The 21,154-nt window shown below is 43.5% G+C and overlaps 1 protein-coding gene across 1 annotated transcript in view; it reads left to right on the plus strand.

The window, feature by feature from the left end:
- hid1b (HID1 domain containing b) overlaps positions 1-21,154 on the plus strand; it is an 82,377-nt gene that overhangs the window by 12,061 nt on the left and 49,162 nt on the right. Inside the window, 4 exon segments of the mRNA XM_028818429.2 lie at positions 598-747; positions 10,477-10,593; positions 10,595-10,624; positions 10,626-10,649. Coding sequence (XP_028674262.1) covers positions 598-747; positions 10,477-10,593; positions 10,595-10,624; positions 10,626-10,649 — 321 coding nt within the window.

Consider the following 21,154-nt stretch of genomic DNA (forward strand, 5'->3'; position numbering starts at 1 on the left):
GCTCGATTCACAGAGGCAGCATTGCAGGTGGATTGCGGCTGATCCTCGACGACCTCCCCAACCATCGCTCTGACAATTATGCTCAGTTCATCAAGGTGGTAAAGCATTGAAAAATGCACTTGATTCAACCAACAGTTCGGTGATAACGTGGGACACTTTGATGATTGCCCTCGATCCGCAGAGCGGGACTACCTCATTCCTCCTGCTCAGACAATTGAGCTAAATCCACACAAGGGGAACTAAGGGCTTTGGTGAGTCATAAAAACACTAGCATGTGAAAAACTGGGCTGCGACATCACAAAGGTTGGGAAGCACTAAAGTATTAATCTCAAACACTGTAATTCACATATTTTAGTCATGGGAGTTCATTTTGGCCCACAGCATAGAGTACCCTTTCAAGTTTAGTCTCAAAATATTTCGATCACCCTTCGTGCACACAATATACAATGACATTCTTAGTTGTTTCATGGTTATATTTTCTGTTAATATTCATTTTTTTGTATATTTAATGATATATGACACTCTTACAGAATTTATTTTTAATGCTCAGCCTGTCTGCTTTCTCTCTCTCTCTTCTTTCTTCTCCCTCTTCTACAGCCGGTGGAAGCTACAGATGATGCATTCTGGGACCAATTCTGGGCAGACACGACCACTTCAGTACAGGATGTGTTTGCGCTTGTGCCCGCTGCCGAGATCCGAGCCGTTCGGGAGGAGTCACCCTCCAACTTGGCCACCCTCTGTTACAAGGTACAGTGAATTTAAAATCTGCAACTTTGAATCTCCCGTTTATTGCTTCTTCACACTTGTGCATCCAGCTTTGTTCTGGGTCTGCTTTGTGATGGTGACAATTTCAGGGAGTTGGGGTGTACCTCATCAATGCTAGTACCTCATAGGACAAACATCCCACACTCACCATATTGCAGTTTAGATTCCCTCTTCCATCTGAATGCACACCTTTGCATTGTGGGATGTAGTGAAGGCAACTTGAGGCCAACACAAAGCACGTCAGACATTGGTTGTTTGTATGATAGACCAAGCTCTGTGCTGTCCATCCATAAACATTTTTATATGAATGTTATCCAAGTCTTTAGAGTCCTGGCGCTTCCTGTCTTGCTATGTGGTTGCAAGACACGGATGCGAGACACGGACGCTATCCAGTGACCTGAGATGAAGACTGGACTCCTTTGGTACTGTGTCTCTTCTGAAAATCCTTGGGGACCGTTGGTTTGACTTTGTGTTGCTCATGGAGTCCTGAATGAGTCACATTACCTGCATTGTGAGGGAGTGCCAGTTAAAGGCACTAAGGCCATGTGGCACGTTTCTCCGAGGGTGATCCAGCTTGTAAGATCCTCATTGTTGGGGACCTGGATCAGGCCAAGGGGTCGCCCACGTAACACCTGGCTGCAGCAGATACAGGGTCATTTCCGGAGAGTGGGACTGGACCGCATGTCTGCCTGGGGAGTTGCCAACCGGGATCCCGAGTTGTTTCGTCGTGTAGCGGGGGCGTCAACACACTGTACCAGTGCATGCTGCCCAACCTGACTTGACTTGATTTGTTAACCTTTAAAAAGCCCTTCTTAAGAATACCTCAGGGAACTGTCCTGCCTCCCTTCATTTTTATCATCTACACAAACTACTTCCAGAACGATACCAGCATAGGCAGCATTAATAATGGAGACAAGTCCGAGTATAGGAAGATCCTGGAGGACTTTGTCTTGTGGTGCAGGGACAACGACTTGCACCTCAACATCAGCAGAACAAAAGAGCTGGTGGTGGACTTCTGGCATGCCAAGGAGCCTCTGAGACCAGTCGCCACTCAGGGAGATCTCGTGGAAGTGGTGCAGAGCTACAAGTACAACAAACTGGAGTGGACTGACAACACAAGAAGGGCCAGAGCAAACCATACTTCCTGAAAAGACTCGAGTCTTTTAAAGTATACAGAACGCCACTGGAGATGTTCTACCAGTCCATAGTAGCCAGTGTGGTGTTCTGCGCCACATATCCTTGGGATGCAACCTGAGTTAAAAAAAAAAAAACAAAAACAAAAAACCCTGCTTTGTCAACCCATTGGACACACTGGAAGTTGTTGTGGAAAAGAGGACGGTGGCAAAATTGGATGCCATCATAAACAATACCCAGCAGGAGGCGCTCTCTCTTAGAGCACTTTTAGCCACAGGCTCATTCCACCACGGTGCACTAAGAAGCACCTCAGGGGGTCTTTTCTGCCTGCTGCTATCCGAGCAATTTAATGCTTCCACCCTATGTACTCGTTCAGTTTATTTTTATTGATTGATTGGCTGTATTATCTGTCCTGTGAGTCTCTATTCTTGTTTTTTATGTTTCTGCTGCTGTATGCATCTGAATTTCTCGGAATGAATAAAGTTTATCTAATCTAGCAGCACAGTAAATATGTGAATGAAAAATCTGCAGGAAGTGCGTAATAATATCGAGTCAGCATGGACCAAAATCTGTAAGGAATGTTTCCAGCACTTTGTTGGGTCCGTATGTCTGGCATTTTTAGAGGCAAAAAGGGGTCCCGCACGATACTAGGTAGATGGACCTAATGAAGTGGCCTCTCAGTATATGTTGTGATTACTGGGTGTTTGCATTTTTTGTTTTTTAGCTCTAAGTGCTGAGCTTTTCTTTTCTTTATATAACCCACTTGCAGTGAGACACAGCTGGACTGGCTTTCCTGCTGCAAAGCAACTGGCATCCTCTTTTTGAAAGTTCCTTGTTTAATTGTTTGGCTTCAGGAAAAGGGCTGGCCTTTCCCGTCTAGCACACTGGAAGCTTTGGATTGCCTTGCAAGGGAGAAAATGGCGTTGCTTCCTTTGTTGGTGGCGGGGGCGTTGATCAAGAAAGTGGCCTACAGTACATATGCTGTACTACATGTGGTGATGTTTACATACACCTTGGCCCGTCTCTTACAGTCTATTGCCTTAAACCAGAGACTTTAATATTAAATTGAGAGCCCTTAGCGTAGCGATTCCCAAATTTAATTCTAAAGGGCCGCAGTGACTACTTTTTTTTTTTGCTCCAATCAGTTCCTCAATCAGTCAGTCATTTTACCTTCAGTTGATCTGATTCCTTAATTAGCTGGTCTTTTATTTTTCTTCTCTTGTAATGCATTCAAAAAAGAGCAGTACTGTGAGATTTGCATGTATAAGAAGTTTAAAAATAGTCAGATTTTTGGTAGCTCTTAAATCTGTTCTGAAGTTTGCCCCCATATTTGTATCCTAGTGACTAACAACGAGCATAAGAACATAATAAATGTTGACAAACAAGAGGAGACCATTCAGTCCATCAAGTTCAATTGTTAGGCTGATAGCTACGCTGCCCCCAACATTTCATCCAGATCCTTCTTAACGGTTCTCAAGATTTTTGCTTCAGTTCCATGTCTTGGGAATTTGTTCCTGGTTAGATTAGATAAACTAAGGAAATTCAGATGAATACAGAAGTAGAAACATACAAAAATAAAGATACAGACTCATAGGACAAATAATACAGCCAATCAATCAATCAGACACGTTTCTTAGCACATTGTGGAGAAAGTGCTCCGAGATAGTGAGGGGATTTTTCATGATGGCATCTGATTTTGCCACCATTCTCTTTTCCATGACAGCTTCCAGTGTGTCACAGGGTTGGCCCTGTGGTGGCGCAGGCTTTACTGATAAGTTTGCTCAGGCATTGTGCTTCTTTTGAGCTCAAGTTGCTTCCCCAGGAGATGCATTGTAGAACACCACTCTGGCTACTATGGGCTGATTAGAACATCTCCAGCAGCTGCCTGCACACATCAAAAGACCTGAGTCTCCTCAGGAAGTCCACTCTGCTCTGGCACTTCTTGTGTTGTCAGACCAGTCCAGTTTGTTGTTCATGTGAACCCCCATGTACTTGTAGCTCTACATTACTTCCACATCCTCACCCTGGATAGTGACTGGTGTGGACCACCAGGGGCTGTACTGCTCTCCAAACCCTGACACAAGTTCCAACACAGCACATGTTTTCTTTTGCTCCCCACTTCACAGCACAGTACACAAGCACCAAATAATAACGCACAATCCTTTTCTCTCTCTTTCTTTGCCTCCACACTTCCTCACAAGCTTTGTCCTCCACCTCCCAACTTTGGCTCGTCACTGTGAGGCTGGCAAGTCCTCTTATAGTGTCCAACCCGAAATTGCTTCTGTTCTTCTGTCCACATTTTCTGTAAGCACTTCTGGGATAGGCGGAAACCCCATGCCATATGGCTCCTCCATTTTTACAGTACCCCATGGTGGCACCCACGGTACCCAACAGGGCTGAGATAAAGAACTTCAAGTCCCATAGTGCCCTGTGGGAATCCAGGGCACTGCTGCAATCCAGGGGAGCTGTGTTCTGGAGGAAGCAGTGCCCTAAAGAGTCTGCCTTCCCCCATCCTTCCACTTCTTGGGTGTCTCCGCCAGGTTGAGCTGCCAGCCAACTCTTAAACTAGTGTCCGATGCTCCTTGGCATGCTGGAAGTCTACCACCAGCTCTTTTGTCTTGCTGATGTTAAGTTGTACATTGTTCTCCCTACATCAGAAGACAAAGTCCTCCAAAACTATTCTGTACTCAGACTCGTCTCCATTATTAATGTAGCCCATGATGGACGAGTCATCTGAGGATTTCTGTAGATGGCAAGCACTGGTGTTGTACTGGAAGTATGTTGTGTAGAGGATAAACAGGAAGGAAGACAAGGGACCTCCCTGAGGTGCTCCATTATTAAACATCACCCTTTCTGACACACAGTCCTTAAGACTCACAAACTCTTCTTTTGGTCAGGTAGTCCATGATCCAGGTGATTGTGGGAGCATCAAGATTCAAAGCCTTGAGCTTTTTTCCTAGTCGATAAGGCAGAATGGTGTTAAAAGCACTGGTAAAGTTGAAGAACATGATCCTGTCTGTGGTACCGGCTTTTTCCAAGTGGAAGTAGGTTCCATGGAGCACATAAATCAGAGCATCCTCCGCACCATAGTACCTATATGTGCCTGATAGGCAAAATGCAGAGTATCCAGATATTCTGAAATTAGTTTTAGGACCAGCATCTCAAAGGTCTCCATGATGTGTGAAATAATAGCAACTGGTCTGTTGTTCTTGAGATCACTGGAATGCCCTTTCCTTGGTTCTGGGACCACATAAGATATTTTCCACAGCTGGGGAACCATCTGCAAATTCTGGGAAAGGGAGAACAAGTGCTGAATGACCCCGCAGAGGTGGCTGGCACATATTTTCTAGTACCCTGGGGCTGATCCAATCCAGCCTTAAAGCCTTGTTTTTATGCAGAGTTTTCCCAGTTCTCTCCTCACTTGATCAGCAGTGACACACAGTCCATGAAGTGGAAGGGGAGCTGGATATCACAGGTGTGAGGTAAAATGGTTGTCAAAATTTCTGGGCGTCCACCTGGCAGAGAACCTGACCTGGTCCCTCAACACCAGCACTTTTGCCAAGAAAGCCCAGCAGCGGCTTCCTGCGTAGGCTGAGGAAAGCCCATCTTCCACCAGCTACTCTAACAACATTCTACAGAGGAACCATAGAGAGCATCCTGAGCAACTGCATCACTGAATGGCTTGGAAATTGCACGGTCAGGGATCGCAAAGCCCTACAACAGATAGTGAAGACAGCTGAGAGAATCATCGGTGTCTCTCTTCCTTCCATCATGGACATTTACACCACACGCTACATCCGTAAAGCCACCAGCATTGTGAATGATCCAACACACCCCTCACTGTCACTGTTTACACTTCTGCCATTGGGAAAAAGGTACCGAAGCATTCGGGCCCTCACCACCAGAATGTGTCACAGTTTCTTTCCCCAAGCAGTCAGACTCCTGAACACTCATTGACCGGTCTGATATCTGACATACGTGTTCTGTTCTGCAGTGTTGCACATAGATAGATAGATAGATAGATAGATAGATAGATAGATAGATAGATAGATAGATACTTTATTAATCCCAAGGGGAAATTCACATACTCCAGCAGCACCTTACTGATACAAAAAACAATATTAAATTAAAGAGTGATAATAATGCAGGTAAAACAGACCATAACTTTGTATAATGTTAACGTTTACCCCCCGGGTAGAATTGAAGAGTCGCATAGTTTTGGGGAGGAACGATCTCCTCAGTCTGTCAGTGGAGCAGGACAGTGACAGCAGTCTGTCGCTGAAGCTGCTCCTCTGTCTGGAGATGATCCTGTTTAGTGGATGCAGTGGATTTTCCATAATTGATAGGAGTCTGCTCAGCGCCCATCGCTCTGCCACAGATGTCAAACTGTCCAGCTCCGTGCCTACAATAGAGCCTGCCTTCCTCACCAGTTTATCCAGGTCAGAGGCGTCACTCTTCTTTATGCTGCCTCCCCAGCACACCACCGCATTGAAGAGGGTGTTCGCCAGAACCGTCTGGTAGAACATCTGCAGCATCTTATTGCAGATGTTGAAGGACGCCAGCCTTCTAAGGAAGTATAGTCGGCTCTGTCCTCTCTTGCACAGAGCATCAGTATTGGCAGTCCAGTCCAATTTATCATCCAGCTGCACTCCCAGGTATTTATAGGTCTGCACCCTCTGCACACATTCACCTCTGATGATCACGGGGTCCATGAGGGGCCTGGTCCTCCTAAAGTCCACCACCAGCTCCTTGGTTTTGCTGGTGTTCAGGTGTAGGTGGTTTGAGTCGCACCATTTAACAAAGTCCTTGATGAGGCTCCTATACTCCTCCTCCTGCCCATTCCTGATACAGCCCACGATAACAGTGTCGTCAGCGAACTTTTGCATGTGGCAGGACTCCGAGTTGTATTGGAAGTCCGATGTATATAGGCTGAACAGGACCAGAGAAAGTACAGTCCCCTGCGGCGCTGCTGTGTTGCTGACCACAATGTCAGACCTGCAGTTCCCGAGACCCTCATACTGAGGTCTGTCTTTAAGATAGTCTACGATCCATGCTACCAGGTATGAATCTACTCCCATCTGTGTCAGCTTGACCCTAAGGAGCAGAGGTTGGATGTTGTTGAAGGCGCTAGAGAAGTCCAGAAACATAATTCTTACAGCACCACTGCCTCTAAGTGGGAGAGGGATTGGTGTAGCATGTAGATGATGGCATCCTCCACTCCCACCTTCTCCTGGTTTGCGAACTTCAGAGGTTCGAGGGCGTGGCGGACCTGTGGCCTCAGGTGATGAAGCAGCAGCCGCTCCATGGTCTTCATCACATGTGACATCAGAGCGATATGGTTGCACATTTGACTCACATGCACCTTGTTATATATTATATGTTTTTATGTTATGTGTCGTGGATTCTTCGTTGTCCTGTGTTTTATGTAGCACCATGGTCCTGGAGGAACGTTATTTCGTTTCACTGTATGCAGTACTACTGTATATGGATGAAATGACAATAAATACTCTTGAACTTGAAATTGCTTGGAACAAAAGACTTGCATCCACAACAGGCCCCTGGACAGAACTTGTAAACTGCTGCCATATAGACTTGGGGGCTTCAGGGTTTCTTTAGATTGAAACTGCTCCATTACACCCGTCCATGCATTTCTTTGAACCTGGTGGGGGGTTTTGGGGGGGTGGGGGGGTGTCTAATACAGGATCACAGGGTACTGCAATATATCCCTACACAAGGGATCATCCTTGTGTCATCCTTGGCAGAATCCATGTCTACTGCTAGGCACATGCACACTCACTCATCATGGACCCATTTGAGATGGGTCCATCTGCAGACTTCCGCAGCTCCACGATTCAGTAGCTCCGCTTGTCTTCCAAGTGGATTGCAGGATTTTGTCACTTGCTTTATTTGACTTGTATCAGAGAAACCTCTCCCAACCCTAATCTTAACCATAGTTAAACCAGGCGTTAACCCTGACGTATAATATCAAGCGATAATCTCCTCAATGGAGTGGCGCTCTGGAGGTCCGCAGTTGAAGTCCTTTGGCCAGTTTAGTTAGTTGACTGGCTTGTTATTGTATGTCACAAACAAAATGGGCATCTGTTTTTTTTTTTTACTTTATCATTGAATTAAGTTGGAGACACCTATTAAACTGTCATGTGAGCCCAAAATGGAGTTCTCAGGTAGAAGATGCAAACCTCACACTGGTGGAGACTAATCAGGAACTTAGACCAGGTTACTGGAACTGTCATGCAAGCACTATGCCACCTACAAGACTGGAAGTTATGATGGCCTCAGACTCTCTGAAAGTAGGCAGGGAAACTGCGCAGAATTCTGAGAGCAGGCTTCTCAGTTGAATATTTAGCTGAAGGTAATTTTTGTCATAATGTCACAATTTATAATTATTTTGCTATACTGTTCAAACAGTTACTTCATGACAAACCACAACCAGGACACTGATAGCTCCAACAATGCTGGGCATTGTTTATTATTTATTTATTTATTTATTATTTTTTATAATTTTATTGATTTTATTGTAATCATACAACATTCATTACAAATAGATCAATTTTTATAAAAATAGGCATTGTTTAGATAGATAGATAGATACTTTACTAATCCCAAGTTGAAATTCACATACTCCAGCAGCAGCAGCATACTGATACAAAAAACAATATTAAATTAAAGAGTAATAAAAATGTAGGTAAAAACAGACAACAACTTTGTATAATGTTAACGTTTACCCCCCCGGGTGGAACTGAAGAGTCGCGTAGTTTGGGGGAGGAGCGATCTCCTCAGTCTGTCAGTGGAGCAGGACGGTGACAGCAGTCTGTCGCTGAAGCTGCTCCTCTGTCTGGAGATGATCCTGTTTAGTGGATGCGGTGGATTCTCCATGATTGACAGGAGTCTGCTCAGCGCCCGTCGCTCTGCCACAGATGTCAAGCTGTCCAGCTCCGTGCCTACAATAGAGCCTGCCTTCCTCACCAGTTTGTTCAGGCGTGAGGCGTCCTTCTTCTTAATGCTGCCTCCCCAGCACACCACCGCGTAGAAGAGGGTGCTCGCCACAACTGTCTGATAGAACATCTGCAGCATCTTAGTACAGATGTTGAAGGACGCCAGCCTTCTAAGGAAGTATAGTCGGCTCTGTCCTTTCTTACACAGAGCATCAGTATTGGCAGTCCAATCCAGTCTAATTTATCATTTATTTATTTAATGTTTCTGATTTTTATAACCCATACCCTCAGTGCCACTCCATTTCTGACTGCTGCTATACTTCTCTATCTTCCTCTTCATTTAATAAAGGCACCCTTATGACGTCCACTCCCTAGGGAGTGTGCAGAATGCCTTTCAAAGGTGTGTTTCAGAGGCAGGCCAAATGACAATCTAAATATTTCCTGAGTAAACCTTGGGGACATGTTTCTGGATGTGCAGTCAGATGCTGGGGAGAAAAGAGTAGGTGCCCTGGGGCATCGGAGCTCCTTAAGTGTGGAGAAGAGATTCCCTCAGTGTGCCCATATACTTCTAGAGTACTCAGGAAAATGACGGGGGAGTGCCCTGTGCCTGTATTTCTCAACATACAATGCCATATTTATTTGACCAGGAGTCCTGTTCCACCGAGTTGAGCAATTTGTAAGTGATTTGAGTCAGCCTGAATGTTCAATCTAAGGGGTACCAATTTTCAATGGCATGTGAGCATTTACCAGCCAATTGTATCATATAATGTAACGTTCCCAAGCCTATTTTATTCAAATGAGGGTCATGGAGGGCCAGATTGTGTCCAGATTGCATTGAGCACAAGACAGGAACCGACTCAGGAGTGGATGCCAGTCTAGCAAATAGACTGCTCACAGTCGCTCTTAACATTTAGAATTGACAGCTAACCTAATGTGCGTGTCTGTAGGATATAGCAGGAAACTTGGAGAACCTGAAGAGAATCCTACACAGACACGGGGAGAGCATCCTGTGCAAGTGACACACAGACAGCGTCCAAATCCAGGAAATCTAACAGTACTGGCCACGTGCTATCCAGATCTGAACACAACAATTGTTGATGAATACCAACAACAACCTCATTTATTTATTTTTTTTATTTTTGGAGTGAATAGATCTAAAAATCCAAATGTCCAAAATGAATTCTGTTTTTTTTTTCTTGCTTGTCTAACTTCTTATGTTCTTGTAGTATTGTTCAAGAATAGTAATTAAACATACAGGGTGCAGTAGTGTTTTAAATAACTAATCATTACTTTAAAATTAGCAAGAACTGAACATTTTTCAATTCCATAATTATTATTATAATTTAACAGAAAATAATTGTAAATGTTAAAGCATGTGTGTTTTTGTTGCAGATCTTAGAGGTTTTTGGCTTCAATTAACTCAATTTTCATCTTTTTGGAGTCTTACCCAGACTGTAGTTCAAGACGTTCAGAACAATGCAATCTTTGTAAGGCTGTTGCCCTTTGTATACGTTTGCCCACCAGCACAAAGCTCCTTTTGGACCGGAGTAGCCCCTTCATGCTTTTTTTTAATGCATGACGGATGGAATAATAACCTGCTGAGTGATCTATTTTTCTTTGTCAGGCTGTGGAGAAGCTGGTGCAGGGTGCAGAGTCAGGCTGCCATTCAGAGAAGGAGAAGCAAATTATCTTGAACTGTACTCGTCTGCTCACTCGAATTCTACCGTACATCTTTGAGGACCCCCGACTGGAGGGGATTCTTCTGGTCCACCCGTTCCTGGGGCTGGTCGATCAGGGGTGAGTCGTATTTTCCTTGAAACTGGGAGACCTGATGATGGAGCAGTCCTGATGGGAATTAAGTCTTTTTGCATGACCTTTTTGGGGTCAGAGTGTAAGTTAAGTTTGCTATACAACTGTCTCATTGTTTCTCTAGTGATCAGCTGATTTAGTTCTGAGTGGCTTTCTTGAGTCTTTGAATATAAATCAGAAAACCTAAATTTCCCCTATCTGTTTAATTAAGAATATGAGGCAATACAAAAAATAATAATAAAAAAAATAAGTAAAACAATTTTATTTGCTTTATTTATACAAACACTAGAAAGGAAAAAAAAATTTCTTTAACCAAAATTTTTCGTGGTTATATGTAACTAAATAAAATCATGGGCCACAGATAAATTAATTGATTCAAAAACAATTTTTGAAACTTGTTTAGCTTGCTGGGGAATTTTATTTATTATTTTATGATGAAAGTAGCTATTCTTTTAATTGATTGAATTAATTTATGTACAGCCCACGACTTACTTAAAATTTTATATATATATATATATATATATATATATATATATATATATATATTTTTTTTGGTGTCTGTTTTTATGTTTAGGCTCTTATGTTATGATCGCTCGGTCGCTGCGAAAAAAAATATCAATGGCAGAACATCCTCACCATGATCATCAGGGCAACTCCTTCGCAAGAGTAAACAAGTAAATTCGGCACACATATTTACCCACTCCGCTCACGGGAAGAGGCAAGTGGGGGTAATCTGATGCGTCTCTCACTTGTATGCTCCTATATCTCACTCTGTTCTCTCTCTGTCTTTGTTGTGTGTGCATAAATTGGAATTGCATAACCATTGATTACGGCAAAATTTGTTATGTAGTTGGATCGGTTTTGACGGATTATTGTATCGTCATCGATACTGAACACGTATGCAAAATCTGAAGAAATACGCTTCGCCAAAAGTGGGTTTGAAATCAGTTGCAAGTTTTGACCAAACAAACAAACAGACAGAGGACTCAAGTTAAATAAAATTATTTAATCTTCTTCTTTCGGCTGCTCCTGTTAGCTGTTGCCACAGCGGATCATCATCTTCCATATCTTTCTGTCCTCTGCATTTTGCTCTGTTACACCCATCACCTGCATGTCCTCTCTTATCACATCCATAAACCTTCTCTTAGGCCTTCCTCTTGTCGTCTTGCCTGGCAGCTCTATCCTTAACATCCTTCTCCCAATATACCCCTCATCTCTCCTCTGCACATGTCCAAACCAACGCAATCTCGCCTCTCTGACTTTGTCTCCCAACCGTCCAACTTGAGCTGACCCTCTAATGTCCTCATTTCTAATCCTGTCCATCCTCGTCACACCCCAATGCAAATCTTAGCATCTTTAACTCCGCTACCTCCAGCTCGCCTACTGTTTTTGGTCAGTGCCACCGTCTCCAACCCAGATAACATAGCTGGTCTCACTACCGTCCTGTAGACCTTCCCTTTCACTCTTACTGATACCCGTCTGTCACAAATCACTCCTGACACTGTTCCCCACCCACTCCATCCTGCCTGCACTCTCTTTTTCACTTCTCTTCCACAATCCCCATTACTGTGTACTGTTGATCCAAAGTATTTAAACTCATCCACCTTCGCCAACTCTACTCCTTTAAATAAAATTGTTTAATAAAATGGACAAATATACTTTTTTAAGCAGGCCTCGAACACAGCCTGACAATGACTCCTCGAGGTACCCATGCATGCTCTTGATGGATTTTGAATTTTCAGATAATTCTGACTTGCCTGCAGACCAGCGGGAGGTTCTGCATGTATTAAAATGTGCCAGTCTGCCAACACACCTCTTTACAGTGTGCATACAGTAGCGTCCATTGTAAACAGTAAGCTCTATCACACTGTCCTGGCTAAACTGCCCACCTTGGCCTGGTCATTCTGGCCCCTTACTCATCCCCTGTCTCTAATTGGCTATCTCTCTGTCTCTCTCACCAATTCCCCACCTAACAGCTCATGTGTGGTGAGCTTACTGGCACAAAATGGCGGCCGTCACATCATCCAGGTGAGTGCTGCACATTAGTGGTGGTTGAAGTGGCTCTCTGCTCACTGTGTGAAACATTTTGAGTAGTGAGAGAAGCGCTATATAAATGTAAGGAATTATTGTTGTTATTATTATTATTACCTCTAGTATTATGGGCTTTTCATTTCGGTCCTCTTCACAGTCCGAGCCAATAAATAGCATTCACTCATTGTGGACTATGAACTTGACAGAATGTTCCTTCCATGAAACAGCAGTGTAGGCACAAGACCCCATCTTCCAAGCTCAAGACATATTCTAATTATTTGTTTTCCATTTCTTTTCTCCCCTTTTATCCGTATATTCAGCTGATAAATAATTAGCGCTAATCAAATTAGGCGATGCCTATCCTGCCTTCATCTATTTAGATAGATAGATAGATAGATAGATAGATAGATAGATAGATAGATAGATAGATAGATAGATAGATAGATAGATAGATAGATAGATAGATAGATACTTTATTAATCCCAAGGGGAAATTCACATACTCCAGCAGCACCTTACTGATACAAAAAACAATATTAAATTAAAGAGTGATAATAATGCAGGTAAAACAGACCATAACTTTGTATAATGTTAACGTTTACCCCCCGGGTAGAATTGAAGAGTCGCATAGTTTTGGGGAGGAACGATCTCCTCAGTCTGTCAGTGGAGCAGGACAGTGACAGCAGTCTGTCGCTGAAGCTGCTCCTCTGTCTGGAGATGATCCTGTTTAGTGGATGCAGTGGATTTTCCATAATTGATAGGAGTCTGCTCAGCGCCCATCGCTCTGCCACAGATGTCAAACTGTCCAGCTCCATGCCAGCAATAGAGCCTGCCTTCCTCACCAGTTTGTCCAGGCGTGAGGCGTTTTTCTTCTTAATGCTGCCTCCCCAGCACACCACTGCGTAGAAGAGGGCGCTCGCCACAACTGTCTGATAGAACATCTGAAGCATCTTATTGCAGATGTTGAAGAACGGCAGCCTTCTAAGGAAGTATAACCGGCTCTGTCCTTTCTTACACAGAGCATCAGTATTGGCAGTCCAGTCTAATTTATCATCCAGCTGCACTCCCAGGTATTTATAGGTCTGCACCCTCTGCACACAGTCACCTCTGATGATCATGGGGTCCATGAGGGGTCTGGGCCTCCTAAAATCCTCCACCAGCTCCTTGGTTTTGCTGGTGTTCAGGTGTAGGTGGTTTGAGTCGCACCATTTAACAAAGTCCTTGATTAGGTTCCTATATTCCTCCTCCTGCCCACTCCTGATACAGCCCATGATAGCAGTGTTGTCAGCAAACTTTTGCATGTGGCAGGACTCCAAGTTGTGTTGGAAGTCTGATGTATATAGGCTGAACAGGACCGGAGAAAGTACAGTCCCTTGTGGCGCTCCTGTGTTGCTGACCACAATGTCAGATGTGCAGTTCCCAAGACGCACATACTGAGGTCTGTTTGTAAGAAAGTCCATGATCCATGCCACCAGGTATGAATCTACTCCCATCTCTATCAGCTTGTCCCTGAGGAGCAGAGGTTGGATGGTGTTGAAGGCGCTAGAGAAGTCTAGAAACATAATTCTTACAGCACCACTGCCTCTGTCCAAGTGAGAGAGGGATCGGTGTAGCATGTAGATGATGGCATCCTCCGCTCCCACCTTCTCCCGATATGCAAACTGCAGAGGGTCAAGGGCGTGTTGAACCTGTGGCCTAAGGTGGTGAAGCAGCAGCCTTTCCATGGTCTTCATCACATGTGATGTCAGAGCAACAGGCCGGAAGTCATTCAGCTCACTAGGACGTGATATCTTTGGGACTGGGGTGATGCAAGATGTTTTACAAAGCCTCGGGACTCTCCCCTGTTCCAGGCTCAGGTTGAAGATGCACTGTACAGGACCCCCCATCTCCAATGTACAGACCTTCAGCAGTCGTGGCGATACTCCATCTGGACCCGCTGGTTTGCTGGCACGAAGTCTCCTCAGCTCTCTGCTCACTTGCGCTGTTGTAATTATGGGTGGGGATGTCTCTCCTATGCTGGTATCAGCAGAAGGATGTGTGGAGGGTGCAGTACTCCAATGTGAGAGTGGGTTAGGGTTATTTACACAAAGTTCTCCCGCGGATATGTCAGGGCTTCATTTTACTGTATAATTTCCAGTATTTTATAATGTCGGTTGTATAAGTCGAATGTGGAAAACTCAAGCTATTGGTCCAAGAGATTATGTTATGCTAAGGCCCAGCTGAGAGAGTAACCACAGAGCACACAGCCATTTTTTTCTATATATTATGCCTACGTGACCACACGGTAATACCCAAGCTATTCCAAAGCGACGTTTGCACTGTTTTATGTTTTTTTTGTACATCATACACCTTTATCATAAGAGCATCCCTTATCTCGACGGAATATTTGATCAGAAGAAAATATGGTTTTAAATTCAAAGTGGTGAAAGAAATCGGTAACTGCGCTGCTGCAACAAAATTCGATGTGCCTGAGAAACTGATGCGAGATCGGAGGAGGCAAGAAGGTGTAAAAAAAAAAAAAATATCACATTTTTGAATGGGCGTATAAGTCGGGGTCTGATTTTATGCACAATTTTTTGGGGTTCAAGGCCCGACTTATACGAGAGTATATACAGTACTCAATTATGCCTTCATATCGGCAGACCTCCACTGCTCATTCTGCTATTGTTGCATTTAGCACAATGAAAAACCTCCTTTACTTGTTAGTCAGGCATTTTCTAACTTGCTTAGTCTTGAACGGGGTTGTGGGGAGTGCTGGGGTCTATCCCAGCTAGCAAAGGGTGCAAGGGAGGGTCAAACCCAGGACTGGGTGCCAATCCATCACAAGGCAAACGCACACACGCTCTCTAGGGCTAATTTAGTATTATCAGTCTACCTAACCTGCATGTCTTTGGACTATATGGGGGAGAACATGTAAACACTACAAAGAGGGGACCCGGGGCACTGCTTAATTACCGGGACCTGACTACTGAATTTCGTTTCTGCACATGGATGTTGGAATGATAATAAATGATCCTTGAACCTTGATCCATAGTGCCGCCTCTTACAAATATTATTGCTTTTCATCTGAATTATGCACAGAAGTACACAATGGCATTGTTTCTCCCCCAAATTGTTTCTTGAAGTGCACATAACCAGAATGAATTGTGGAGATGTCACATCAGAAATGGCACCTCTGAAAGTTCCCCTAGCAGATGAAATCAGCATTAGATTGTCCCATTTAAGAACGTCTGTCCTTGTTATATACATAGATGAAAGTGGAGGAGGCTTCCTCCGTAGTGCAGAGTGCTGGCAACTCTTTCCTGTCAAGATCAGTCGTTCTGAACTCCGGTCCTGGAAGTCTGAAGTTGATCCAGGATTTCATTCCAACCAGTTTCGTAATTTAAAGGCCAAGCCTAGCTGATAATGAAACTCGTTTTTTTAATTATTTGGCTTGTTAGTGCTTTTATTCTTCTAAGACAAATCATTATCACATTGTAGATTATTTCATTTTCTATGAACGTCGTCCATATGTTATGTGGTACAGACCTGTACGTCTTGGCCCTTCCCTTCTCTCTCGTTTATTTCCAAACATTTTCTTAACGCAGGTACTTCATGGTGCAGGCACACAGGTTTAAATGGCAGCACGTTAGCTGGAGAGCTGCTGGTTCCTTTGTCGTTTGTACCTCATTAACAACTGACAGCTGGTTCAGAACCGTATTGCTGAAGTTTAAAACTAAAATAGGCAATTAAGGGTTCTGAATTGTAACAAACGTGTCAACACAGACTAAGCCCTGAAGTCATATTGCTTTAGTAGTAGATAAACAGGTTCTATTTAAAAATTGGGTTAAAGCAAAAAGTTGCCTCCACTGCAGACCCCCAGGACCAGAGTTGAGTACCCCAGAACTAGATGGAAATCTCTCCCTCCTTCTTCTCATTGTAGCCCCCCCAACCCCTTCTGCCGTCAAGCCCTTCTTTCTTAAGTGTTAGGCCTGAAGGATCTCGGCTACAAGTCAGGCAGTTTGGGTGGGGCTTTTAAATAAGGGCCATTGTGCTGATAAACTGTGGGGTGAAACTTGACTTTCTGGTTTTCTTTTATGCCTTTCCACCTCATAAATCTGTAAATATGAATGGAAAAAAATAATGAATCTTTTAGAACAGTGACAGGGTAAGAAAACAGAATGATAAATTTGTGAATTTCTATACTGTACTCCGACTAAAAAGTCTTCACCCTCTTGGAAAGTTTCACATTTTCTTGTTATAGAACAGTGGATTTAATTTTTCTTTTTTGACAGAAAAAAGTCTTTTTAGTGCCAAAATGTGCAATGTGGTCTAAAGAAATGACAAATACAAGGTGAGACCCAAACGTTTTTAGGCAACCGTTATAAAACGCAGATAACGTCTTATACGGACATAATTGATTTTTATTCTTCAAAATACGTTCCTCCTACATCAGTAGTACACTTGTTTGCACGTTCCTTCAACTTCTTCTTACCCTCCAGGAAAGCGGTTTTTGAAATGTTGTCTCCCCTCCCTTGTCATTTGCACACTAATTTCTTCCACTGTGTGAAAGTGCCACCCTTTTAAGGGAAATTTTAACTTGGGGAAGAGAAAGTCATTGGCGGGTTAAAGATCTGGCGAGAAAGGTGGGTGCTGAAGAATTGTGAAGCAGGCTGGCATGGACACCCTCAGCCCCAAAGAAGACACTCCGAGTCTCAGGACAGGCAGCAGAATCGAGATTTATTGTATGGCGACTCACTACAGATGGCAATGAGTGAGCAGCCATAGGCATCTCTTACATTTATTACAATTCTTATCATACAAGACATTATTCATCCTCATCTGACTCATATCATTTCACTGCTCTAATTTTGTCTCTAATTAATTTTACCAATATTTCTTAGCTGAGGGGGTGTCAAACCCCTCTCTGTCCATCATTTCTGTTTGCCAAGGCCTTTTTCTTACTCCCTACTAGCTTGATGCTTGCTACTATTATTTACAGTCAAAGAGTTCACATTCTCTCTCTGAGCGATGGGCCCATCTTTCTCCAGTTCTCCTGCACTTCAAACCTTTGACTTAGTAAATATTGGTGGTTTGCAGCTCATGTAGAATAATAAAAAATATGTAGGCATAAGTCTTTTTAATCCTCTTACATCTTAATGCAGGGTTCCTCAATCACAGTCCTGAAGGGCCACAGTGGGTGCAGGTTTTTGTTCTAACCCGGTTGCTTAATTAGAAAGCAATTCTGCCAATAATTTAATTTCATGGCTTGTTAGTGCTTTAACTCTGCTATTTCAGCTCATTCTCGTATCCTAGATTTTCTTCCCCTATCTAAGGATATCATCCTAATGATTTGAAGGCTAAAATGGACGAGCAATTCTCAATCTTTCACTTTTTTCTCTTCACTTTCCTTCCAAGTATTTCATTAAGCCAAATAATGCATGATAAATACACACTGGTGGAAATGGTAACAAGCCAAATGGAGAAATGCTGGTTTCTTTTGTCATTCTCATGTTATTGCTAATTAGGAGCCATTAAAAACTGAATGAATACAGCTGTTTAAAATTAAAAAACAATAAGGGTTCAAAATCTTAACGAGCGAGACAACTAAAGTGATGCAGAAGTGTCACTTGAGCAATCAGTGCTTTTTATTAAGCAATTGGGTTGGAGCAAAAACCTGCAGCCACTGCAGCCCCCCAGGACCGTGATTGGGGACCCCTGTCTTAATGCATAGTAAAATATAGTGTCTACCTTTCTCATGTGCTTATAATACTTTTCTAATAAGTAGAAATTACCAATTTTAAGAATACATTTATATATATAAAAGTCTATATGTGTACAGTGGAACCTCGGTTCACGACCATAATCCGTTCCAAAACTCTGGTCGTAAACCGATTTGGTCGTGAACCGAAGCAATTTCCCCCATAGGATTGTATGTAAATACAATTAATCCGTTCCAGACCGTACGAACTGTATGTAAATATATATTTTTTTAAATTTTTAAGCACAAATATAGTTAATAATACCATAGAATGCACAGCGTAATAGTAAAGTAAATGTAAAAACATTGAATAACACTGAGAAAACCTTGAACAACAGGGAAAACTAACACTGCAATAGTTCACGCTATAGTGCTAGGAACCGCTCGCTAAAAACACATTTTTTTAATGAGTTTTAAGCACAGGGGAAAAAATGAACATTTGAAAAATCCGTAATTTAATAAACCACCAAGAAAAGTAACATTGCAACAATGCAGGCTACGAACCGATCGCTGTAAGCAACTGAAAACAAAAACAAGCCTTCTGTACCTTATGCGTCCCTCCCTCTCTCGCTCGCTCGCTCTCTCTCTCTTGCGAGCCTGCTGCGCCTGTGTGTGTGTGTGTGTGTCTCTCTAGCGCGCTCCTGTGTGTGTGCGCGCGCGCCTCTCTCTCGCACTCCTGTGTGTGTTCGTGTCTGTGTCTCTCTGGCGCTGCCTGTGTGTGTGCGCGCGTCTGTCTCTCTCTGGCGCTGCCTGTGTGTGTGCGCGGCTCTCTCTCGCACTCCTGTGTGTGTTCGCGTCTGTCTCTCTCTGGCGCTGCCTGTGTGTGTGCGCGCGCGTCTGTCTCTCTCTGGCGCTGCCTGTGTGTGTGCGCGGCTCTCTCTCGCACGCTGCTTGTGTGTGCGCACGCTCTGTCTCTCGTGCTGCCTTTGTGTATGTCTCGCTCTCTCACTCTCTCTCTCTTGCTCACTGCACAGGAAATGCACAGGGAGAGACTGAACATGTACAAACCGAAAGGGAACCTGGCCTGTTCGTATACCGAGTGTGTGGTCGTGAACCGAGGCAAAAGTTTGGCAAACTTTTTGGTCGTAAACCGATTTTTACGTGTACCGAGACGTTCGTGAACCAAGGTTCCACTGTATGTATGTATGTACGTTCGTTCGTTCTTTCGTTCATTCATTCGAGTATCACTTCCTAACGGCTGGAGTGATTTTCATGAAACTTGGTACACATGTTTCTCATTAGTCAACTAAAAATACTGTAGGGTGAAATCAACCCTAACCCACCCCCTTCTGGGTAGGGTGGGGGATGATCTTGCGATCTTGTATGCATGTTATCATCCAGTTGACACTCGGAATGACCACCAGAGGGCGATCAGCAGGTGACTGCATACAGCTCTCTTTATGTTTAAGCAACACCACCGTGTGCCTGTTGCTTTTGAAATTAGAGTTAGTCGGTTACGAGCGTCAACTGGATGATAACATACACACAAGACTGTAAGACAAGCACATTAGTGAGTCTTCATTATTTGTTAATTTATTTTTATTTTTAAAGTTGTGGGTTTTTTTTTTTTATTATATTTTTCTCAAACAATTAAAAAAAAAAAAAAAAACACACTTTATTTTCCTCCTGGGCAACGCTGGGTATTTCAGCTAGTTTTTCTATAAGATCAGCAACGTTCCTCTTCGCCAGAAACTTCTTTACAATTGCGGCGTTATGAGATGGCGTGTTATCGTGAAGAATGGACCGCTCACTGTTTTGGAATTTGGCTGTTCTAACTCGCCGAATTCTCTTCAGTTCCAACTCACAGACCACTGAATGAAAACCGTTGAAGCCTGGTCACATGTTACTTGAAGCATAGTGCTACGTCGTTACAATGTCGGCCGCTAGATGTAACACGTTGTCTAAAACAACTCGTCTAAAAACGTTTGGGTCGCACCTTGGATAAAACACAAAAATAAGTAATCGGGTAAGTATTCACCCCCTCTAAATCATCACAGGTGCAGCCCATTGGTGTTTTAAGTCCCAGAATGAATTCAGTGGAGGTCACCTGTCTGGGGGTTACAGTTAATGCTAGTATAAATGCCCCTGAATGTGGAAGGGACAAACTTGTGGTGAAGTCCATATGGTGGATAAGACTATACAGTGAAGACATAAGAACTCTCGGAGCAACTTCACAGGGGATGGAGACCGGAAAATATCTGAATATTCAGTGAAATCAGTTATGAAGAAATGGAAGGAGTCCGGCACAAATCTGCAGTCCACAAAGACCGAGTGACTGATTTGAGTACCTGGTTGTGCCCTTCTCTGAGGGCTTTTGGGTGGCTGCTGAGAATACATTCGAGGGACCCTCTTCTAGAGCAAAGAGCACATGATGGTGTTTTTTCTGTTTCCCCCCAACACACTGTATAGCATTCAAGCACTGGACTCCATTTATTAACAGTTTATTGTTGCCTTTCTGCCATAAAGCCTCATAAAGTCCCGATAAAAGTGTTTTATCTCCAGAGTTATGATTGCGGGAGGCTGCCTGACACACTGCAATCGGTGTGTTTCATTTTTATGTGTTTTGTCAACATCTCACTTCTGGTTACTCATTAATAGCACTAATGTGTTTCCTACTTCACATATGGGTTAGGGAATCGATGTCTCACTCCTTAGTCCCTTGTGGTTTGTCCCATTCTGCACAAATATTGCACAACTAGAATCAGGATCAGGGTCAGTTCATG

The sequence above is a fragment of the Erpetoichthys calabaricus genome, chromosome 14 (assembly GCF_900747795.2).
Source record: "Erpetoichthys calabaricus chromosome 14, fErpCal1.3, whole genome shotgun sequence".
Taxonomy (NCBI): Eukaryota; Metazoa; Chordata; class Cladistia; order Polypteriformes; family Polypteridae; genus Erpetoichthys; species Erpetoichthys calabaricus.